The following is a 21,493-nucleotide window of genomic DNA, read 5'->3' as shown; positions in this document are numbered from 1 at the left end:
CCCCGCCTCGGCGCCTGCAGGGACCGGTCCCTGCGGCCCTCTGCGCATTCTCCCTCGGGGACGCGGGTCACCGTCGCCCCTGGACACCCTGAGAGAGATGCTCCCTTCGCGGCGACCTTTTCTCGGTCTCTCGCGCCCGCCCAGAGCGGTACCTCCATCCCCCTCGAGCCCCGAGTTCCCCAGGTGGGCCCGAAGCAGACCCCGAGCCCCGGTTCGGAGCTGCCTCCTCCGAACGTCCCCGCCCGCCTCGACGCGGCCACCGGGGGACCCGGCCCGCGAGGCGCCCGCCGGGGTGGGGCACGGGGCGTCCCACACCCGCTCCCTCCCGGTCCCTGTGCGCCCCGATCCCCCCTGCGCGTCCGCGCTCGGGTCGCCTGCCCCGGCTGCCTGTCTTCCGCACGCCCTGGCCCTTCCCCGGACTTCCCCGCAGAGCCCGGGCGGCCCCGGGGCCTCCGGATGGCTCGGTGCCCCCGCCCCTCGGCCTCCCCACGCCGCGCCCTTAGGCTCCGGGCCACGCACCGCCCTCCGCCCAGCTTCCCCCGCAGGCTCGCGCCGCCGCCCCTTGGCCGGCCAGGGACCGCGGCGAGTCCCACCCCGCGCGCCCCCGGACGCGGCGGAGCGGCGGCGGCCCCGCGGCCTGTGCGTGCGCAGCGCCCCCCGCGGCCGCGCCGAGCGCAGGCGGCGGGGGAGGGAGGGCGCCGCCCGCCAGGGCCGACCCGGCCCCCTCCCCAGCCCGCCGCCCGCCCCCCGGGCCGCCGGCGGTGTCCGCGCCTCCGCGCCCGCCCCTGATTTCCTCCGCACGGCGGCGGCGGCGGCGGCGGCGGGAGCGCCTCGTGCGCGCGGTTATTTATTTATTTCCGGGCCCGGAGCGCTTATAATGGAGCCGCTGTCAGCAGAACCCTCTGCTGCCGCCGCCGCCGCCGTCCCTCCTCTTTTTTTTCCCGGCAGATCTTTGTTGTGTGGGAGGGCAGCAGGGATGGACTTGAGCTTGCGGATCTCCTGCTAGAGCAGCCGCGCTTGGAGAGGGCGCCGGAGCCGCGAGGAGGAGCCGCCGCCGCCGCCGCCCCGAGGCCCCGCCGGACCCGGCCTCCGTCCGCCCGCGCCCCCGCTCGGCCCGCTCGCCCCACGCCTCCCGGCAGAGTCCCCTCGCGGCGGCAGATGTGTGTGGGGTCAGCCCACGGCGGGGACTATGGTGAAATTCCCGGCGCTCACGCACTACTGGCCCCTGATCCGGTTCCTGGTGCCCCTGGGCATCACCAACATAGCCATCGACTTCGGGGAGCAGGTAAGCCCCGGCCGCACCCCCAGCCCGGCCCGGGCAGCGCCACCCCGCACCCCATGCGCCCCGCTCGCTCTGCCTTGGCCTTAGACACCCGGGCGCCAGGGGATGGGTGCAGAGGGGAGTCACCTGCTCCGAGTCCCTTTTTATTCTGGAACATTTGGTTGGGTTTGCAGCTTGTCAAGGATGAGTTTCCAGCACTTCCTTTCCCCCCACCCCCCAGTTATTCAGCAGACTTTTCCAGCTCTCTCTGGAAAATGTTAAAAGACCAGAGGGTTTGCAGCTGCACCTATAGAAGGGTATTTAGTGCACAGCAGGAGTATTATGTAATTTGTTATTATGTAAACCTCAGGTCGGTAAGTAAAATGTTTCTAATAGCTCAAGTGCTGGGTGTTTGTCCGGGGTTGGTGGTGATGGTGATGGTGATGATGGGGAGATTTTGTATTACAATGTGTCCAAGTTGATTTCCCAGGTAATTCCATTTTTTTTTTTTAGCCCAGGTATGGATTAGGGGTGTCCAAATGTGTCCCGATAAGCCGACCATTGGCCATCTCTAGTTTGGGGTCTCTTTTGTCTTGGATCACTGAAGAAGAGGAGCACATTTTTGTTTGTTGCCTTCTCGTGGTTGTTTCTTTTTCATGTTTTTCCCCGTTTCTCCCCATGTGGCGTCATTGCAAATCTAGCGCTGCAGACTCTCCAGCAGCGGGGTATTGGTGCTCTGCACTTTGCCTCTGGGGACCGTTTTCGCAGGGCTTCCAGCGGGATGCAGTTGCATTTTAAGGGCAGGAAGAGGATGGGGGGAGGGGGCAGCAGCACGCCACCTTGATGGGCAGGTGTGGAAACTGGCCAGGGCGTGTGGTGAGCAACACTCCTGGTGTTGTAGTACTTTGTTTCTTTTCTTTTCCTTTAAGTCAAGAGACTTAATAGAATGTTTTATATAGAAAATGCACCTATTTTGATGCACTTTTAGTATTAAAAAACCAAACAGTTTTTCAGAAGGGGGTTTGACTCTTCCAGTTGATGAATATCTGCCTGGATTTGTCTCTCTGTGCTCAGAACTTTTGATTGATTGCAACTCTCTAAACTCCCTAATACTTAGCCCACATTGTAAGCTACTTTTTACTTGGAATTTTATTGCCGATAAGTATTCACCACGTAGCATAGTCTCTGGAGACCTTTGTCTAGCTAGTAAGACGACTAATTTCCTTTGTTGAAATATTTTAGCTTTTCTGTTGCCACTCCGCTCCTGCCAGTATTTCACCAGTGCCCTCGAAGGGCTTCTCTGCTGCTCCAACTCCTTCCCGCCCACCTTCCCTTCTTGCATGATTAACTGGTGACTTTGGGCATTTCCTATCATCTGTGGAAAGGTTTTTAGACCTGAATTAACTATATTGTACATTTTAGATGAGTCAAGCGCTGTGTGTTCACCTGAACCTTTCACTATTTTAAGGCTTATCTTCTTGGAGCTGCCCCAGAGGTTGTCAGAAAGCCCAGGCTATTCACCTGATCTCCCTGAGCTGTAGTGTAAGTGTGTGTGTGTGTGTGTGTGTGTGTGTGTTTGAATTATATAGCGATAGCTGGAGGAAATAAGAGTGTTCTTTGTCTTAATTAAATGGCCTGAAGCATACCACCGTATTGGCTCTCATTTGCTTGATTTAATACAAGGCTGATATAACTAAGGATTTGATTTTAGTGTAAGGGAAAGGATCTCCTGAGGTTACAAAAGGGAGGCTAGACATAAGAGACAACTATACAGATGGTTTATCCTAGTGGGAGTAATAATTCAAACTCATCCTTAAGACTTTGCTAACCTCAGTATTATAGCTGATGTAAGCAAAGTACTAGAAGAGTTGTCTTTTTGCACAGAAGCAAGTTTTATCAACAAGTCTTGTTTGAGATTCTTATCCTTTAAACACCAGTGTATTTATGAAGTTATAGGCCTGATGGTGGAGATATTGTATCGGAGTTAGGGGTGGAGAGATGGGGGGAAGAAATTGACAGGTTTTCAAAACCTTGCTTTGCCTTCTTGTATCAGATGATAGTTGTTTTGCAGAATGGTTCAGGGTGAGAAGAACAGAACTTACTTTTTCTTAGTATTAAACTGGAGGGAAAGATTGACAGTGAGCTACCTGATCCTGTGTGGGTAATGAATAGAAGACCACTTTACCCCAACTGCTAGGAGGAGAAATGAACCTATTTGCAAAAGTAGGTCTACATTAGACTTCTGAAAATATGCAGCTCTTGGCATGAATTTTTACTGAGTCCTAGACAGGCGGACACAGGTAGGTCTCCACCATTCTTTCAGAGTGGGCAGGTGTATGACACCTTGCAGTGAGTGCACAATGATTCATATTTCAGTAATTGACTAATCCTAACACAGGGAGATGGCATAGGAGGACAAGATCAAAACAGCCCCCAGTTTGCATGCTTTCGAGATGATCAAGACATGCAAAATTAAAAAATAAAGTATCTCATTAGCTTTTATGTCTCTGACTTGTCAAGAACAAAAGGATAATAAAGTCATTTTAAATCTTTCTGAAATGAGGGTTTTTTTTATGATTATAAACATCACAGTTTGTTGTTTCTGTAGAAAATATGCAGAGAACTTTTAAAATGGAAATGCAGCTACATAGAAGATTCCACTGAAATTTGAGTAAGCAGCACACATGTGACTGAAAAGGAATTACACATTAATTATCTCAGAGCTATTAGTGCAAGGGGGGATGGGGCTGTGAAGAAGCCTGCAACAGTCCATCCAGAGCCTCTTGATATTCTCCGTGAACATTATCTGTTATATATAGATCTCCTGTAATTTTATAGCTCAGTCAGGGAGGAAACCCAAATATTATGGAGTATTTATTCTGACAAAACTAGCAGAACCTATTATCACATTTTTCAGTGTTGGTGGTGGCAGTAATTTGAGGGGGCAGGGGAGTTGAATTCTACACTGAAAAAAAAGTTATATGGAATAGAATGATTGCTTTTTAATATTAAATATAGGCACTATAGAAAAGAATGAGAATACATCCATTATTGCAGAAACTAAAACAATATTTATAGAACCCTATAGTTGTGTAGAACACTTAATGATAATTGCAGTACATGTGGAATTATCATTTTATCTGTATTTTTACAGATTGAGAATCAGAAATGTTAATTGCTTCTATTCATTGAGCACTTAGTATGAGCTTGTAACATCTCAGCACATGTTATATATTAGGAAAGAGTCAGAGGCCTAGGCATGTTAAGTCCCTTGCCCAAGATCACACAGGCTGTACAGAGCAGAGCCAGGGTTCGGGCCCAGATCCACCTGGTCCTTCGCCATTCTGCTCTCTGCCTCCTGCGGTGAAGCTTGTGCACTGAGATCCACCCAGGAGTTCTTAGAAACATAGGAATAAGTTCTGGCTCTTCTGATTCCCAGCCTAGGTTTTGATTTAATCTTAGCTGTCATATTTTGAATTCTAAAGACTCAACAGATATAGGACAATCATAACAGGGCTCCCAGGAAAGGGAGATGGTGACCAAGTTCATGTACAAAGAGCTGAATGATCCAGATAATTAATTAAATCAACACAGTATCTTATTTTGACAAGGTTAGCACAACCTTTGGTCAATGGGAGGAAAAAAGATGAGAAATAACTGATACTTCACAGTAAAATTATTTAGAAATCACTTACTCTTTTTCATTAGAGCAATACAGATTGCTAAGGAAAGAAGGAGGATGCTAAGACAGATTTTGAACAATGTATTTCTTCAAAAGTATCTGCAAATGTCCATTTGACCGCCCCATGTTCAAAGGACTGTTATTTCTGTTTAAAACTAAACTTGTTACAAAGCTCCTGCATTCCTTAAAAGCCAAAGTCACCAAATTATGTAAAATAAATCAGTACCTTTTTTTAAGGTACTTCGTGACACTTAAAATGTTAAGGACAATGGTGCTATAAAGACTTTAAAAGAGAAAAGAAAGTTGAAATTGTTCTCTCTTAAGGAGAAATGCATTCTGCTTAGTGCCAGGTAACCCAGCTTTCACATTCAAATGATAACTAGGTATTTCAGATAGTCCTGAATGATTCACTGAATTTGGTTGGGTCCAATATGATAATTCAAAGACCCAAGATGTTTGCTACTGAAGAGTTTTGCATATGGATTGTTAGAATTACTGGAGTAAGATGTGTAATAGGAATGTTGAAATGCTTCCCAGCCCCTCTTTGTAATTTAGGAAAGCCCTTTCTGACTTAGGAAACCTGGAGTTAGGCTTCCACAGTATAAGAGGGTCTCAAATTACTAATATCACAAAATGGAAAAAAAGAAGCCCAGGAAAAATAGCTTAATAAATGTTCTTCCTGTCTACTAAGTAGAGAAATGCACCCCTCCTTCCCACCCCCCCCAAAAAAAGTCTTCGTTAGACTAGGAGGTACAAGAATAAGAAAGGGTGAATGTAGTGTATGGCGCTGGCCACTGTTGGGAAGGACTCTTCATCAAGGTCACTAAATGATGGAAGAGACCTCCCCAGGCAGAGCCTGCTTTAAGTAATAATAAAGTGTCCATTGTATGTTCCACTTTCCAAAATACTTCAAGACAGAAATGTCAATCCCAAGCTAAGTTTCTAAGTAACCGTAGGGGGGACACTTTTTTTCCCTCCAATCTGTTTTATATTAATGGAATAAATTTCAAAATAACGTGTTTTTTTTCTAATTATAAAAGTAATGTATGCAAACTGTTTAAAGTTTGGTTAAGGATTAAAATGGAAGAAAGAAGTAAAAATACCTCTAGGGGCCGGCCCTGTGGCCGAGTGGTTAAAGTTCTGCGCACTCCGCTTGAGCAGCCCAGGTTCAGGAGTCCGATCCCGGGCAAGGAGCTACACCACTCATCAGCCATGCTAGGGAGGCATCCCACATACAAAATAGAGGAAGACGGGCACAGATGTTAGCCCAGGGCTAATCTTCCTCAAGCAAAAAAAAAAGGAGGAAGATTGCCAACAGATGTTAGCTCAGGGCAAATCTTCCTCACCAAAAAAAAAAGTAAAAATATCTCTAATTCCATTCTGAAGAAAAAACTGCATTAACATTTTGTATATCTCCTGCCAACGTTTTTTAAACATAATTGAGAAGATATATATACACACACACGTGTGTGTGTATGTGTCATAGAACACAGAGGTATTTTTTCCCATACCACTTAAAAGTATTTGTCTGATTTTAAATAGCAGTGTAGTATTTGATTATATGAGCATGCTGCAATTCCCTTTGCTGTATATTCCCCTATTGTTTAAATGGTGAGGTTTTTTTTTTGCGATATAAACTTTCAGTGAGCATCTTGGTGTCATAAGTAGATTGTGTGTTTTCTTTGACTGCCTTGGGCTTTATGCTTGGCATAATTGGGTGCCTATTTCAGTTTCTCGTTCATACATAGAAAATGAGGTCACTCTTTTCTGGCAGTCCATATTTAGTCAAGGACACTGTGACCTCCTTAGTCCAGTTGATGCCACTTCTCCACCGTATTTCCAGTTCTCTTTAGATGCACATCTCCGTTTAAAGCACCTCTCTTTCAGTGCACTTAGGTAAGCAGATTATTTCTAAAGCCACGAAGGTCTAATCCCGCGGTTGGTTTCTTCACTCATTTATTTATTGAGGTGGTTTCATGACCAACCTAACTACTACTTGGTCAGAATACTTCTTTCCAAGCATCATATCCTTCAAAAGATAATCAAATACTTCATGCATCAAGACAATATCTAAATCTCTTTCTAGTAACAGGTCAGCTTCTCTAAAAGCAATTTTTAAAGGGTACCGAGTAACACATTTATGGTGCCGTCTCACTTTTCAGATGTGACAAGCCAGTTTTGTATCAGTGGTCAGTCGTTTGGTTTCCATGTCTCTTCACTCTCCCTTGCCTGATTTGGGGCAGTGGGGCAGATTGTTCATGGGAGGACAAGAGATCATGGATGGAAGATCATTCTTTTAATGTCCTATGTGAGTTGGAATAAATAAACCTCATTAAACTCATACCAGAGTGACTTGGGTGATGTCTACATGTAAAAAATCAATCTGGTATTTTTTAACACCTGTGACTCTATTAGTTGCTGTGAAGATGCAATAGAAATATAGAAAACTCTGTTTTATGCAGCATTATCTGGATACAAGCTACCTGTATGAGTGCATTTTCTTGATAACTGAAGCTTATCCTTTACAATGCAAATCGTCGGTTTTCTTTTTCTTTTTTTGTATGAGAATTATTGTCGCTGGAAATCTATATTGTATATTTCTCTACCTTATTAAATATAGTATGCAACACATAATGTCACGTTTTTTGGTGGCTTGTGAATGTGCTGGGCGATCAGAGATATCCACTGACAGGTGGTATTCAGAATACCCAACAAAGAGTTTGGCACTGACCAATAAAATAAAAATAATAAAATAATAATTAATAAAAATAGCTAATACTTGCTGAGTACTTGCTTTTTAATTTTCTGCTTTGAATCTGCTCTGGGCCCCAGAAACTAAAATTTGTTAGAATTCCGTGAAAAATGCAGAATAAATCATTTTAGAGGCCTCCTTTGGGAAAAAGTATATACACTTTGTGACATCTGCTTTCGTGCCCTGTTCTGATTTCATTTCTGTTCTAGAGATTCTAGAGTCAATGTCAGGTAAATGACCTTTGAACAAGGAAGCTTTGCCGTATTTGACACAGACCCCGAGCTCAAATTGCTTAGATCCTGGTTAAGAAAACATACATGAAACACTGTTGCAGTCAGAGCCGCACAGAGCAAAATGTGTAATTGCACAGTGCAGTTTATGATCACACCCAGCAAGGTGCTTGGTGATTGCAGTAGAGCGGTAAGTCTGCGGTCGGGGCCGTGAAACAGCAAGCTGTTTAGACGTGGTTCTTCTCATCTGGGGTTGTAGCCCTGTCTCCATCTCTCTAAATGCTCATCATCAGAGTGGATAGCACTCACTTGCAAAGATGAAGTCAGAGTCCTAAGATAGGTAAATTAGCAGACTTTATATCAAGCCACACAAACCCAGATTTTGTGTTTTTGTTTTTGCTATTTCTCTGGCTTTGGGATCCTTCAGCTCCTATTCAGATACCACTGAATAGTCAAATACCACTCACGATGCTATGAGAACAGATGAGCTTACAGTTTCAAAGACAACACCTAGTAGTTATCTCAGTACGATTAGAAGATCTTGTACTTCACAACTTACTGGTTCCCCCACATGGTTGCTTCTTCATACCAAAAATGTTTTTGAAGTCCATCCTGGGAAGGGAAATAACTTGGTTATTTGTCAGGGCAAAGGATATTTATTCCCCTAGGTAAAGAGTTATCAAAAAACAGCCAGCACATCTGGTTCAGGAAATGCCACAGGGTCCATAGGGATATAGGGACCAGCTTCGTTTCCAGTTGGGTGACTACATTTTGGTTTACATTAGCTCACAGGTCCTAGCTGGTTTTTAGACTTTTTTATGGTATTTTGATATCATGAGATTGGTGAGGCTTTCCATGAGTCTGACACCTCTGGCACTGTTAGAGGATGGCCTTTCTGTTCACATGGGTGTGTCGGGATGAATTGGCATTCCTCTTACTAACATGGGTCAACATCACTGTCCCCAACCTCAGGGGTGGAGGAGGGGCTATGTGGATGTGGCTCCTTATCCTCCAGCTAAAGGAGACAAGAGGCGCGCGCCCCATACACGTCCAAACACCCCCGTTCACCAGCTTACTTCCTACGCCTCATCGGTGTCTGCAGTTTGCCCATCATCATCCCACCTGGATGGAGACCACGGCTGGTGGTGGGGACCTCTGACTCCAGGCTGGGAGGAAATTAAAAGCAAAAGTGGGAATTCCTGGGTAAGACTTTTCAAAGGTGACTTGCAAGGTGAGGCTGAGGCTCCTCGAGACATGTAGTTGGAATTAAATGGCTGGAAAGTAGAATGTCTACCGGCAGATGAATGAGACTTTTTCTAGGGAGCAAGATGAGCCAAGAACAGGAAGGGGCAGATGATGGTTTTGTGGCCGTAATCTTCCTAGGATGTGAGAGTTAAAGGTAACTTACATCATGGAAGACCCAAAGAGGACTGGCTTGGGGCGGGAAGCTTTCGGGTTTGGTAGTCCTGTGAGAGCATTTATGCTATGAGAGCTGGTCACTCCAGTTATCGTCTTAACTAAAGGATACTGAGTCCACATCAATCAGCCTTTCAGAATTCCTGCTCAGTGTTCTAAAAATGTCACATTAAGTCTAAGGAAGTCTTTGAGTCCCTGACTCTCATTATCTAATTTGCTCTTTTGGCTTAGGTGTGGCTGTTTTGTTTTCAAAGCTGCTTTTAGGATGATAAGAAGTCTGTATGCTCTTGAATGCTGCTCCATAAACAACCCAAAGATCTGTTGGCCACTGGGTTATGCATTTCAATAGAGGGGAATGGTAGTGTGGAGAATCTAAAATAGCAGATTACAAAAAAATTGTCTGAGTGCTTTAAATGGTTTGGCAGGAAATTACCATGGCTGGGACGCCAAGGCCTCCCACGATGTGTGGCCTAAACTTGACATGTTATAAAGACAAACTGCACAGAGGAGAGTAACAAATAACCACACTTAAGAAAGAGTTGACTTGCACCTCTTCATGATTCTATCCAAGTCCAGTGCCAAAGCAGCTGGAAAAGACACTCCGCAGCTGGCCTGATCCAAAAGAAGGGAATCAGAGGCTCCAGGCTTCACATAGAATGTGGGTCCCTGGCGCTCTCGGAGACCTTGTTTCTTCTTGGGTTGTGGTTCTTATCCCCTCCCTTTGCAGGTGCTGCATTGCATCACCTGGAGACAAGCAGTCAGGATGTGCCTCCTTTCTACTCCCACACAGAGGCACGCACCTTTTGGTGTTACGCCACCTGGGCCTCACACCTGTTGGGCTGTTTACCAGACTTGAGTAGGTTCCCCAGCTAACATTGGTGGTAGTTAGTCCACCATGTCTTGACCAGACTTAGTTCCAGGGACAGTAGAGACCCACTAGGGCCCTAAAGCAGTGGCCGTGAGCATCAATAGTTGAGCTGCAGAACCACTTTCATTTTTCTAAAATTCTTATTTACTCTAATTCCTTTTAGGCTTAAGATGTCTTCTTTCTGAGGGGGAGCTGGTGAGCCTGTTTTCAAAGCCTTTGTAAAAATGGAGATATAACTTACATACAGTGAAATGTACACATCTTACACGTACAGGTCCATAAGTTTTGACAAATGGCAGATGCATACCTATGTGTAGCCCAGACCCCAGTCAAGATATGGAACATTTCCATCAGCCCAGAATGTTCCCTGCTGCCCCTTCCCCAGAGGCAACCACTATTCTGATTGCTATGGCAAGCCTTTTTAATTGCTTATGCAAAATGGCACACATGTATTTGGTCCTGGATAACTGAGTTTGGGACCATTCATTGTTATTACAGTGTATAGCACTGTTATTCTTTCTTGTTGCAAAATATGGCTCAGTATTGTGGATTTTAGGTAGGTGGAGAGTGTGGCTTTCTGTGTAAAATAACTTTTTCCCTTAATTTGTACTATTTGGTTTTTTTAATTGTTCTAATGATATTTATCCTTCAATTATATGAACTGCTGATCATTTTGATGTTCAGGCATGCTTAAAACTCAAAGTCTACTTAAAAAAACTAACATCATAAAACAAAATGTGGTATATACAGATAATGAAATATGATACAGCCTTAAAAAGGAATGAAATTATGAAGTATGGGACAGCACAGATGAACCTTGAAGACGTCATGCTAAGTGAAATAAGCCAGACATAAAAGGGCAACTATTTTATGATTCCACTTATGTGAGGCACCTAGAATAGTCAGATTCATAGACACAGAAGGTAGAAGGGTGGTTGCCAGGATTTAGGGGGAGGGGAGAATGGAGAATTGTTGTTTAGTGGGTACAGAGTTTCAGTTTGGGATGACAAAGTTCTAGAGATGGATGGTGGTGATAGTTGCACAATCATGAATATGTACTTAATGCCACTGAACTGTATGCTTAAAAATGGTAAAAATGATAAATTTTATTTTATATATATTTTATCAAAATAAAAAATTTTAATTAACATCATAAGCTATTGAGAAAGCCTATGGCTTTTGAAGATGATCTCTCTTTTTAAAAAAACATTAATTTCATTCTAGTTATAGATATTCATTTTCATTATAAAAAGAAGGAAAATAAATAAAAGTATCAAGAAGAAAATAAGAATCGTATGCAAACCTACTACGTAGTTTATGGCTGTATCTTATTTGAATGCATGTTCTTCTCATCTCTTTTTTTTTTTTAATTTTATTTATTTATTTTTACCCCAAAGCCCCAGTAGATAGTTGTATGTCATAGCTGCACATCCTTCTAGTTGCTGTATGTGGGAGACGGCCTCAGCATGGCTGGAGAAGCGGTGCGTCAGTGCACACCCGGGATCCAAACCCGGGCCGCCAGCAGCAGAGCTCGTGCACTTAACCGCTAAGCCACCAGGCCGGCCCCTTCTCATCTCTTTTCTATGCATATATTTTAAAACCAAATTGTAACCTCTTTCCATTTTATATCATAGGCAATCTCCTTTGATTTTAAGTATGCATCTAAAACGTGAAGGTTACTGGCTTCCTAGCATTCTCTCACACAGATAATTTATTGAATCCTCTCTGGTTAGATGTGCAGGTTGTTTCTGTTTCATTCTGTTATTAATAATGCTCTGAAATATTTTTGTACAGAAATCTTTGTACAGTCTGATTATTACTTTGGATTAATACTAGAAATATTTTCACACGTGTGCACCTTTTCTGCTGTGTGGGCCTGCACTTCTGTAGAAAATTATTCCAGTTTACCCAGCATGCACCGTGTTGGATGTGTCCATGTGCCTGGCCCCACGGGACATTCCCTCTCTTGATGCTGTTTTACTGTCCAGTGACTTCTGCCACCAGGAATCTGCATTCTAGTTCTCTCAAAGCCACATGGTGGGGGAACTCCTTCAAATGGTTTCTTTTATTAAAACTATTTTTTTAATGCTGAGACATCAGTTCAGTTTTTCGTAATGTAATACTCTAAAACTGTTTCAAGACTTTGATTCTTTTCAATAAGCATGTTTTGGGCCAAATACATACCCCTTGTAGGGTTAGGCATAAGTGCAAGGACGAAAAGGATTGTGTTGGTTACCTGTCCTTTCAGGTTTCAAGGCAGAGAAAAGTGGCCTTTTTCAGTGAGTTTAATGATGCTCAAGAAGTTTTGCTTCCCACAACTTCCCAGGTGAACATGTGGAAGAGAACAAAAAATGTACCTCCTAGGTGCCGGGCCCTGCCCTAGGCACAGGGCGTACACGGTGGGCAGGTCACCTTCTCCACTTTAAAGATGAATAGATTGAATAGCTGTGACATGTCACTCAGCCTCTCAGTGGTGCCCCAGGCTCCTCTGACTGATGGCTCATGAAGAGTCTCATAGGGGAATATTTGGTGTTGCCTGTGTTCTAGGGAAATACAAAGCTAGTGATATTTACAGGAACTGGAGGAGAAAATATTCTCTTTTCTACCACTCTGACCATACTTCTTCCATTTAACCTGGTGTCCACCTTGGAGAAAAGGGGCAAGAGCAGAGGGAGAGGGGCAACGGTTCAAGCTCATTCAGAGGTGCACTGAGTTCCTGTGGCTTCCCCTCTGCTCCCCCACCTCCTCTGCTGCAGTAGTTTCTACCAGTGCTGCAAGCTGACCACAGCATGGTTGAGACAAAGAACACCCACTCCTGACAGTCAAGACACCTGGATTTGACCTCCATCCCTGCACCCACTGGCTGTATGACCTTGAGCAAAGAAATTGACCTCCGTGGGCTTCAGCTTTCCCAACTGTCAAATGGGGATAAAGGGTTTACGTACCTTCTTTTCGAGGTGTAGACCAAACAGAGACTGGACTCAAAAATGCTTTGAAAAGTATGAAGTGCTACTCCTAGGTAAGGTAGGATTGCTAAACTTTGAGCCGGCTGTGCTGGTGCTACACTTGTTTATTTTTATTTATTTATTTTTTGTGTGTGAGGAGATCAGCCCTGTGCTAACATCTGCCATTCCTCCTCTGTTTTTGCTGAGGAAGACTGGCCCTGGGCTAACATCCATGCCCATCTTCCTCCACTTTATATGGGACGCCGCCACAACATGGCTTGCCAAGTAGTGCATCGGTGTGCGCCCGGCATCTGAACTGGCACACCCTGGGCTGCTGCAGCGGAACGCACGCACTTAACCGCTTGCGCCGCCGGGCTGGCCCTACACTTGTTTATTTTTATGCACTCTTGACTAGCTGATTTTTCTTGCTTTCCATTATTCAATGACTTGTATTAAGGAGATTTCTTAAACTAGAGCCAGTTGGGTTAGGGGCACGCCGAAGCATGCTAAAGGGCAGATGCTGGAAAACGCTTGGATTTCACAGCGTGTGTGTCAGCAATGCTGCTGCTGTTTTTTTCTTTTTTTTTTTTTTTTTTTTTGCACTTTGGGGAAAAGACGTTTAAGGCTGAATTTGCTTGTTGGTGTGTGTTTTTTTTATTGCATTACCAGGATTTAGGTGACATGTGCTTTTTGAAATGATAGGTTAAATTTAATTTTCTTTCAATTATAGGCTGCTGTTTGACTTGGGTTTGGGGGAGGGTTGCCACATGTACCATTGACTCCTTCTCTGGTCTAGACATATAAATGGGACCAAGCCTTTCTCAATTTTGTTGATAATTCTGTCAGTAACACACCAGGGTGTTTTGAAACAAAGTATGGTGGCTGCTTAATGAGCTGAAAGTTGTAACTTGCTTCCCTGGATGCTTAATATACTGTTTTGGAGTGTTTTCACTGTTAAATAATGGGGAATATGGAACGCAGAGGGCAAGTGTCTTCATGAAGGTATTCATTCAACGAATGAATTTCTTGGACATCTACTGTGTCCCAGGTACAGTGCTAGTCACTAAAGATGGAATAGGAAAAAGGACTGAGGCTGGGATGTGCAGCAATCTATCTGGAAAGGTAAGGCAGGCACTTACCAAAGAATGTGATCAGGGCTGAAATAGAGGAAGAACAGGGTTACTGTGGGATCTTATAAGAGGAAACTTTAACCCATCCTAAGGGTCAGGGAAGCTTTCAGTTCAAGTTGAGACCTGAGACCTAAAGAGAATAGTGTGTCCCTGTTCTGGAAAGCAAGAGAGTTCCAGGTGAGGAGTGACAGATGCTCAGTATGATTGGAACAGGGAACAGGACCAGGAAGGTACAGGAGGTGCAGGTGGCAGGGTGAGCAGAACCCAGTCAGAGTAAGGAGTTTGGTCTTGACCCTGAGAGCAGTGGGGAACTTTGAAGTGTTCTTAGCCAGGGTGTGGTGTGCTCGGATTTGCATATTTGAAAGATAATTTTGGTTTCACTGTGGCTAATGAATTAGAGGGAGGCGAGACCAGAGGCAGGGAAACCAATTAAGAGGCTCTTGTGGTAGCCACCAGACAGACGGTGGTGGTCTAGATTAGGGTTGGGGGCAGGGAGGGAGGGCCGAAAGAGAAAAATGACCTAGAATTAAATGGACTTGGCCACTGATGGGATGGTGGGATGCGGTGGATGATGTTGCCACCAAACTTTAAAAGAGCTGATTTGGAGTGAAGATAATAAGTTCCATTTCAGTCATGTTAATTTGTTAATAGATTTAATAAAATGTTTTAAATTGCTTGCCTAAGAGAGAATACAAATTATGCATAACATTGGGAGCTACAATAAATACTTAGTATCTGAACAGAGCTCCCTCCCTCTCTCATCTCTCTCCTTCGCTCTCCCATCTCTCTCCCTCCCTCTCCCTCCCTATCTCCCTCCCTCTCCCTCTCTTTCTGGGGCAACTTCATTACCTTCTCTGTAAATGGAAGCTTTTTGTATTTTTACCTAAATGCAAATACTATGAATATTCATTTTTTTCCTTCAAAGTGTAAAAATGCTGTATTATAATAGTGAGTTCTCAGCCATTTGCCTTAATGAAATAGTGAAATGGAAAATTCAAAAACATTTATGAATATTTGGCATTGGAATACATCAGGACTTTATCTGCATCATCATCTCGCTCTGCTAAGGATAATATTACATTTGGACCAGGTGCCTGGTGTCAGCAGAGAGATGCCATCTGGAATTAAATTTGATGAGGCCCTTTGGCTTGCTTTGTCTTTCTGTATATTGAATGTTTACTGTGTAAACAGTAGGGAATGGACTAACCTTAGAGGGGCTCCTTTTATGGTTTTATGTTGTTGGGTTTTTTTTAGTATTGTCTACAGCTTACAGTCCGATTGTAATTCATGAAATTCATTTAGAATACATTTTGCTGTAGAAATAATATTATAAATTGTGGTTCGGTTTCCAGGCCACTCTACCAAAGTTATATAACCCCTAATATTGTTAAAATATTACCTATTTGCAACGAGGAGTGGTAGAAAACCACATTGTTAGAATAGTAGTAATTGGGGAAAATAGTAATATTAAAAATTATTATTTGTCTTCCTTAAGTACGATGGGCTGAACAATGTAAGGACGGTGATGGCAGTTGGGAGGAGAGGAGCTTGGTGCCACGGGCCTCAGAGAGGGGGTTCATTTAAATCAAAATATCTTCTGGTTGCACGTGACTCATCGGCTGTGATGACAGTAATTTGAAAACTCATAAATGAGAGAGTATCATGCACTTCCAGGGGGATAACTTGGCAAGATTTGGAAGAGAGGAGGGTGATGTGAAACAGGTTCGCCCGGGGGAATTACCAGGTGGGATTGGGGTGAATTCTCCTGGGGGGACTGTGGGAGGCCAAGGGACAGAGGAGCAGGAGGCTGGATGCCCCTCAGGCTGCTCCAGGACTCCAGCTTCCAAGGGCATCTTGGACCCAGGACAGCTGGGGCAGCTGGGGGTGACGAATGGGGTAGAAGGAAGATAATGTGCCTTCAGCCATTGTGAGTGACGTCATTGCCTGTAACTTGCTGTAGTCCAAAGTATGGTAGTGGTGAGCTCTCTGCCTCTCAAGCAATGTGGAAGGCAGTTTTAAATGTTTTCACATGAAAAATAACTCTGATTTCTTTAGAGTTAGAGAAATACTTGTTCTACCAGTCACAGTCAGTAGCTACCTAGACTTAAAAAAGATTCTTGTTCCCTGCCCTGTAATTTATTGTGACCTAACCATGTCTTACGTGCCTGGCTAATTTCCAAGGGCCTCGCCACTTCCATCTCGTGTTTCCTTTCCCCTAATTAGTCCTTAAGTGGCATTCAGATTCTATTTTTAAGTATATTATTGCTGTGTTTTCCAATGAGGGTAAAATTTAAAAACACCTACCTGTATCTCTTGATTTAGGCTTACCTGTGCCTCTGTTCCATTGATATCTTCTTGAAAAATAATGCAAAATGAGGCTTTTAATAGTAGGAGACCCATAAGCTACTAGGAAGCTCAACATTTAGATGAGAATTTATAATTGGACCATATCCATATTGTAAAAGGAATATCTCTAATTATATATACATTACATCCACCTACATTCCTTTTTTTCTTTTTTTGAGAATCAACTATGTCATCTCCAGTGTAAGACAACTGTCTTCGATTGAGGGTATGGAAAACCAATACCCCATTTTTTTTTTCTTTTTAGTTCAGCAGAAGTGGACATCTTATTTCAGAGAACTACAACACAATGGACATTGCTCCTTCCCCTGCCTGGTGCACGCTTCACACGTGTAGAGCCCTTCACAGTTTGTAAAATATGTTCTCATTTAGTGTAATAGTTGTTCCACAATCCAGGGGCACATAAGGTAACCTTGCCTAGAAGGAGAGGGAGGCCACCCCCAGCGGACCTCTGTAGAGGACGTGAGAGCCCACCGGCCCCGGCCGCCCTTATTCCCCTCTTCCCAGGTGAGCTCCATCTTCTTCCACGCCATGGATGGTGCTTCTTAGCAGGGCTCCTCTTGGAGTGCAGAGGAGTATGGAGTCCAACCTTTTTTTTTTTTTTTTTGTGAGGAAGATCAGCCCTGAGCTAACATCCATGCTAATCCTCCTCTTTTTGCTGAGGAAGGCTGGCTCTGAGCTAACATCTATTGCCAGTCCTCCTCCTTTTTTCCCCCAAAGCCCCAGTAGATAGTTGTATGTCATAGCTGCACATCCTTCTAGTTGCTGTATGTGGGACGCGGCCTCAGCATGGCCGGAGAAGCGGTGCGTCGGTGCGCACCCGGGATCCGAACCCGGGCCGCCAGCAGCAGAGCATGCGCACTTAACCACTAAGCCACGGGGCCGGCCCTGTCACTTTCTTATAATCATATCGTCAGGTGAAGAAAAATCCTCAGTGTGGGTTCTCTGGGCTTTCATTGGCTGTATCTTCTGGCAGACATTACAGTCTCCCTTGCTTTTCAACACCTTTTCATAAATCAGGTGTCTTTTCTTAAAGATTTTTTTTCTCCTTCCAAGCATTCATTAATTTCAGATTAGGTTCCCCGGGTTTCTACTGTGATGAATTTCTTGCCTTTTCGTGGCAGCTGGCTGCAGAAGAGGCAGGGAGAGTCACATTCGTTCCACCCCTCCGGGAGGCGCCAGGGTTACTGCCATCCATGCCTCATCACATCTCCACAGTCCATCGCATCTCCATAGTTACACATCTGTCTCCCCATCCAACCACGAACCCCTGAGGGCAGGGCTGGTGTGTGATTCCACCTGCCGTGCCCGCCTCCTGACTCCCTTCCCTATAGCACTCAGCACAGAGGAGGAGCCCCAGAAGGGCCTGAATGAAAGCAATGGATGAAGTGAATGAATGCCAGAAAATAGGAGCTACATAACAAATACGATTTGCTCGAGGTTCGTGCAGATGCCCCCCATCGTCTATCAGCTGAAGCACATCTGTCCCTCTAAATGGAGGGACCACAAACTGAGTTCGTTAGATTTCTTCCTGAGCACACCACCTTGTACATGTGCTTAGCTCGAGGTGTGTGCCAGGAAGATGCCCACGCATGAATGTGCAGCCAGAGTGACCTCCCTCCCCACCAGAGAGGAAGGCAGCTCCTCTCGAAGGCTGAATCTGGACCCATGTCAGGGAGGGAGTTACTAGTGGCATGGACTTGATATTCGGGTTTGTCAGCTGGTTGGAATGTAGACGCCAGTGAGACCAACAGCCTTGAAAAACAATTTCTCTTGTGGTCGGGTGAGAAATCATTTTCTAGTGAAAGAAAACATGCAAAACCGTGCCTTTTGTGTGAGGTGATCTCACTGGAGGGAAAAAAGTCAGGGTGATTTGGGTACTATGGAGGTGCTCCCTGGTGAGGAGAAGGTGTTAACCCTACAGGACACGTCGCCTCAGGGAGGTGAGAGCACAGGGGAAAGGGGTGCCGGGGAGGCCCTTGTGACCACTTCTAGCCCTGAGAGGCCACCAAAAAGACCAGCTTCTCTTTAGAGGGGCACATCCACGTGGCCATTAAAGCAGTATCTTAGTGGATGGCAAACTTGTTTGATTGGCAAGTGCGTATCTTCATCCAGGGCAGAGGAATCATCATGCACAACCATGAATAGACCCGGATGTCAAGAGCAACATTAGTGAGAAGAGTTGTTATTAATTAGCTGTTACCTCCTAGTAAAGAGCATTCTGCATTTTGTACTTTTGATCATCAGAGTGGGCTGTGGCCAAACCAAACTGCTTTTAGGTGCCGTATTATCTGTCATAGCAACAGCCATATTATATTACATGTCATAGCATGGGATCTGAACAGAGAGTAACACTGTAGTAATAGTAATTTAATAACCAGCAAACAATATTGCTATTAAGCCTGCCTTCCCAGCCTCCTTCCATCTCTCTCTCTAATATATACCCTAATAACCTGTAATAATTTTCTATGCAAATAATGTTAACAATTATAGTTTATGGACTATCTATATATACAGTCACACGATGCACAATGATGTTTCGGTCAACAACGGACCATATATATAATGGTGGTCCCATAAGATTAGATCCACGTAGCCTAGGTGTGTAGTAGGCTGTACCATCTAGGTTTGTGTAAATACACTCTGTGATGTTCGCACGACGAAATCGCCTAACGGCACATTTCTCAGAACATATCCCCATTGTGAAGCGATGCATAACTGTATTTAACGTTGTAAGAAGGGAAAGTCCTTTGCTGCAGGAGTTCTGAATTTGTTACATCATTTACCATTACACAAAGGGAGAGAATATGGTCAAAAATAGAACTAGAATGCTTTCCCTCCCCAGAATCCGGATGAGAAGATGGAAGAGAAAATGCGTTTGGGAAGTACCTGCCGTCCAAAGTTGACAAAGAGGAAGTTTGATTTCTAATGTGGCTGCTTCCTTAGCAACTGAGGTTGAGGTGCAAGTCCAAAGGGAAAAGGATGGAAATAAAGAGTGAGAGGTTTTTAAAACACAATGCTGTTTTGTAAACTATCACCCTGTCCTCCTTAACCCAGAACTGTGATTTATACATGTTTACAATTATTTCCGTTTTGAGGTTGTTAAATCGTTGATTACATAACGTTGGCAACATTTTGATAGTTTTCTGTTGTTGGAAGTTTCCCTTAGCATGATATAAAATGTTTACAGGCTGTTTGAAATAAACCAGTTTTTTTTTTAATGGGATGGAGTTTAGTTTAAAAAAGAAAAAGAAAGCAAAAAATAAAACCTGTAGAAAGTAAAGCATGGATTTGCCGTTAACCTCATAGTGGGGCTTCGAAAATAAAGCCTACAACCCAACTTGACGAGAGTACCATACAGTTAATCTTTTAGTGACTCTAGGCTCCTATAGTCTACCTGTCATTGTGGTTTCCCAAAATGTAGAAATAACCTTTTCATGCATGTGCTGTTGTTTTTTCCAGGGGTGGACAACTCCTAGACATAAAAGCATTTGTCTTCTTTTATCTCCTCTTTGAGGTGTTTTTGTTTGGTGGGGAGGGTGGTGGGATGAGAGGGGGAGAGTGGAAAGAAAGAAATCACTATTTTTCTTTCAATAGATCATTAAAAATAATTTATGACTTAACTCTCCTCATAATAAAATATCATTTTCTTCCTAATAGTTTCTACTGCTTTATCATAGGCAAGTGTACAATAATGACACTTGAAGATTTTTTTCTTCGTAGAACAGAATGTAAAACTTAAAAAAGCAAATTGAGGTGGGCTGGCTCGAAGGCATAGTAGTTAAGTGCGTACGCTCTGCTTCGGCAGCCCAGGGTTTGCAGGTTCGGATCCTGGGTGCGGACCTACACATCACTTATCAAGCCATGCTGTGGTAAGTGTCCCACATAAAAAGTACGGGACGATGGGCACGGATGTTAGCCCAGGGCCAATCTTCCTCTGCAAAAAGAGGAGGATTGGCAACAGATGTTAGCTCAGGGCTAATCTTCCTCACCAAAAAAAAAGCAAATTTAAAAATCCTTATTAAGGCGCTGGCCCCATGGCATAGTGGTTAAGTGCATGCACTCTGCTGCTGGCGGCCCGGGTTCGGAGCCCGGGCGCACACCGATGCACCGCTTGTCAGGCCATGCTGTGGTGGCGTCCCATATAAAGTGGAGGAAGATGGGCTCAGATGTTAGCCCAGGGCCAGGCTTCCTCAGCAAAAAAGAGGAGGATTGGCATGGATGTTAGCTCAGGGCTGATCTTCCTCACCAAAAAAAAAAAAAAAAATTCCTTATTGAGTTTTCAACTGTCATTTTTCGTGGGGTCTCATAATGAGCAGTGGTTATTTGAAAGCATGTGGTCCTCCCGTATTGAGTAGGAGACTATCTTTATCTTAACATTGCTAGGGAGACTGGGTCCATATCTATAGGCATGAAATAAATAGACTCTTACACTGCCCATCCATGTGATTTGGCAGCCTGAGCAGTAGATTGTCCCTCAGTTGGCGTGGCCCCAAGCCATTGTTGTGCATCCAAAGGACAGCTAGAATGAAAGGATCAGCCCGGTGCAGAGGTGCTTCACAGGAATACAGATGAAGCCCTTGATACACCATCCTTCTTGATTACGACCCTTTTGTTCACTTAGCAGCCCTGTGAACCTGTGGCTTCTCTTTGCTGAAACATGCAGGTCCCGAAGGATTACAGGATACCTTCCTTTCTTCTTCGGTCAGGGCCTCCTCGTGCACAGCTGTTATTCAGAGCCCCGCAGTGGCGGCCTCCACAGCAAAGACGATTTTATTTCAAAACTAGTAAGAGTCCTTTTTTCCCTTGATGATCTCTATGTTCTTTGCTGGCCACATAATCATT

General features: G+C 44.4%; 1 protein-coding gene across 1 annotated transcript in view; it reads left to right on the top strand.

Annotated features, from left to right (window-relative positions):
• Positions 1-841: 841 nt before the first annotated feature.
• Positions 842-21,493, top strand: part of ANKH (ANKH inorganic pyrophosphate transport regulator) — a 139,381-nt gene continuing 118,729 nt past the window's right edge. The window contains exon 1 of the mRNA XM_004427117.3: positions 842-1,285. Coding sequence (XP_004427174.1) covers positions 1,190-1,285 — 96 coding nt within the window. The 5' untranslated portion in view covers positions 842-1,189. The remainder of the gene's footprint in view (positions 1,286-21,493) is intronic.

This window comes from Ceratotherium simum, chromosome 18 (assembly GCF_057802395.1).
Source record: "Ceratotherium simum simum isolate JZ-2026a chromosome 18, ASM5780239v1, whole genome shotgun sequence".
In the NCBI taxonomy this organism is placed as follows: Eukaryota; Metazoa; Chordata; class Mammalia; order Perissodactyla; family Rhinocerotidae; genus Ceratotherium; species Ceratotherium simum.
The sequence above is the reverse complement of the archived record's forward strand: the minus strand, read 5'-3'. Positions and strand labels throughout refer to the sequence as shown.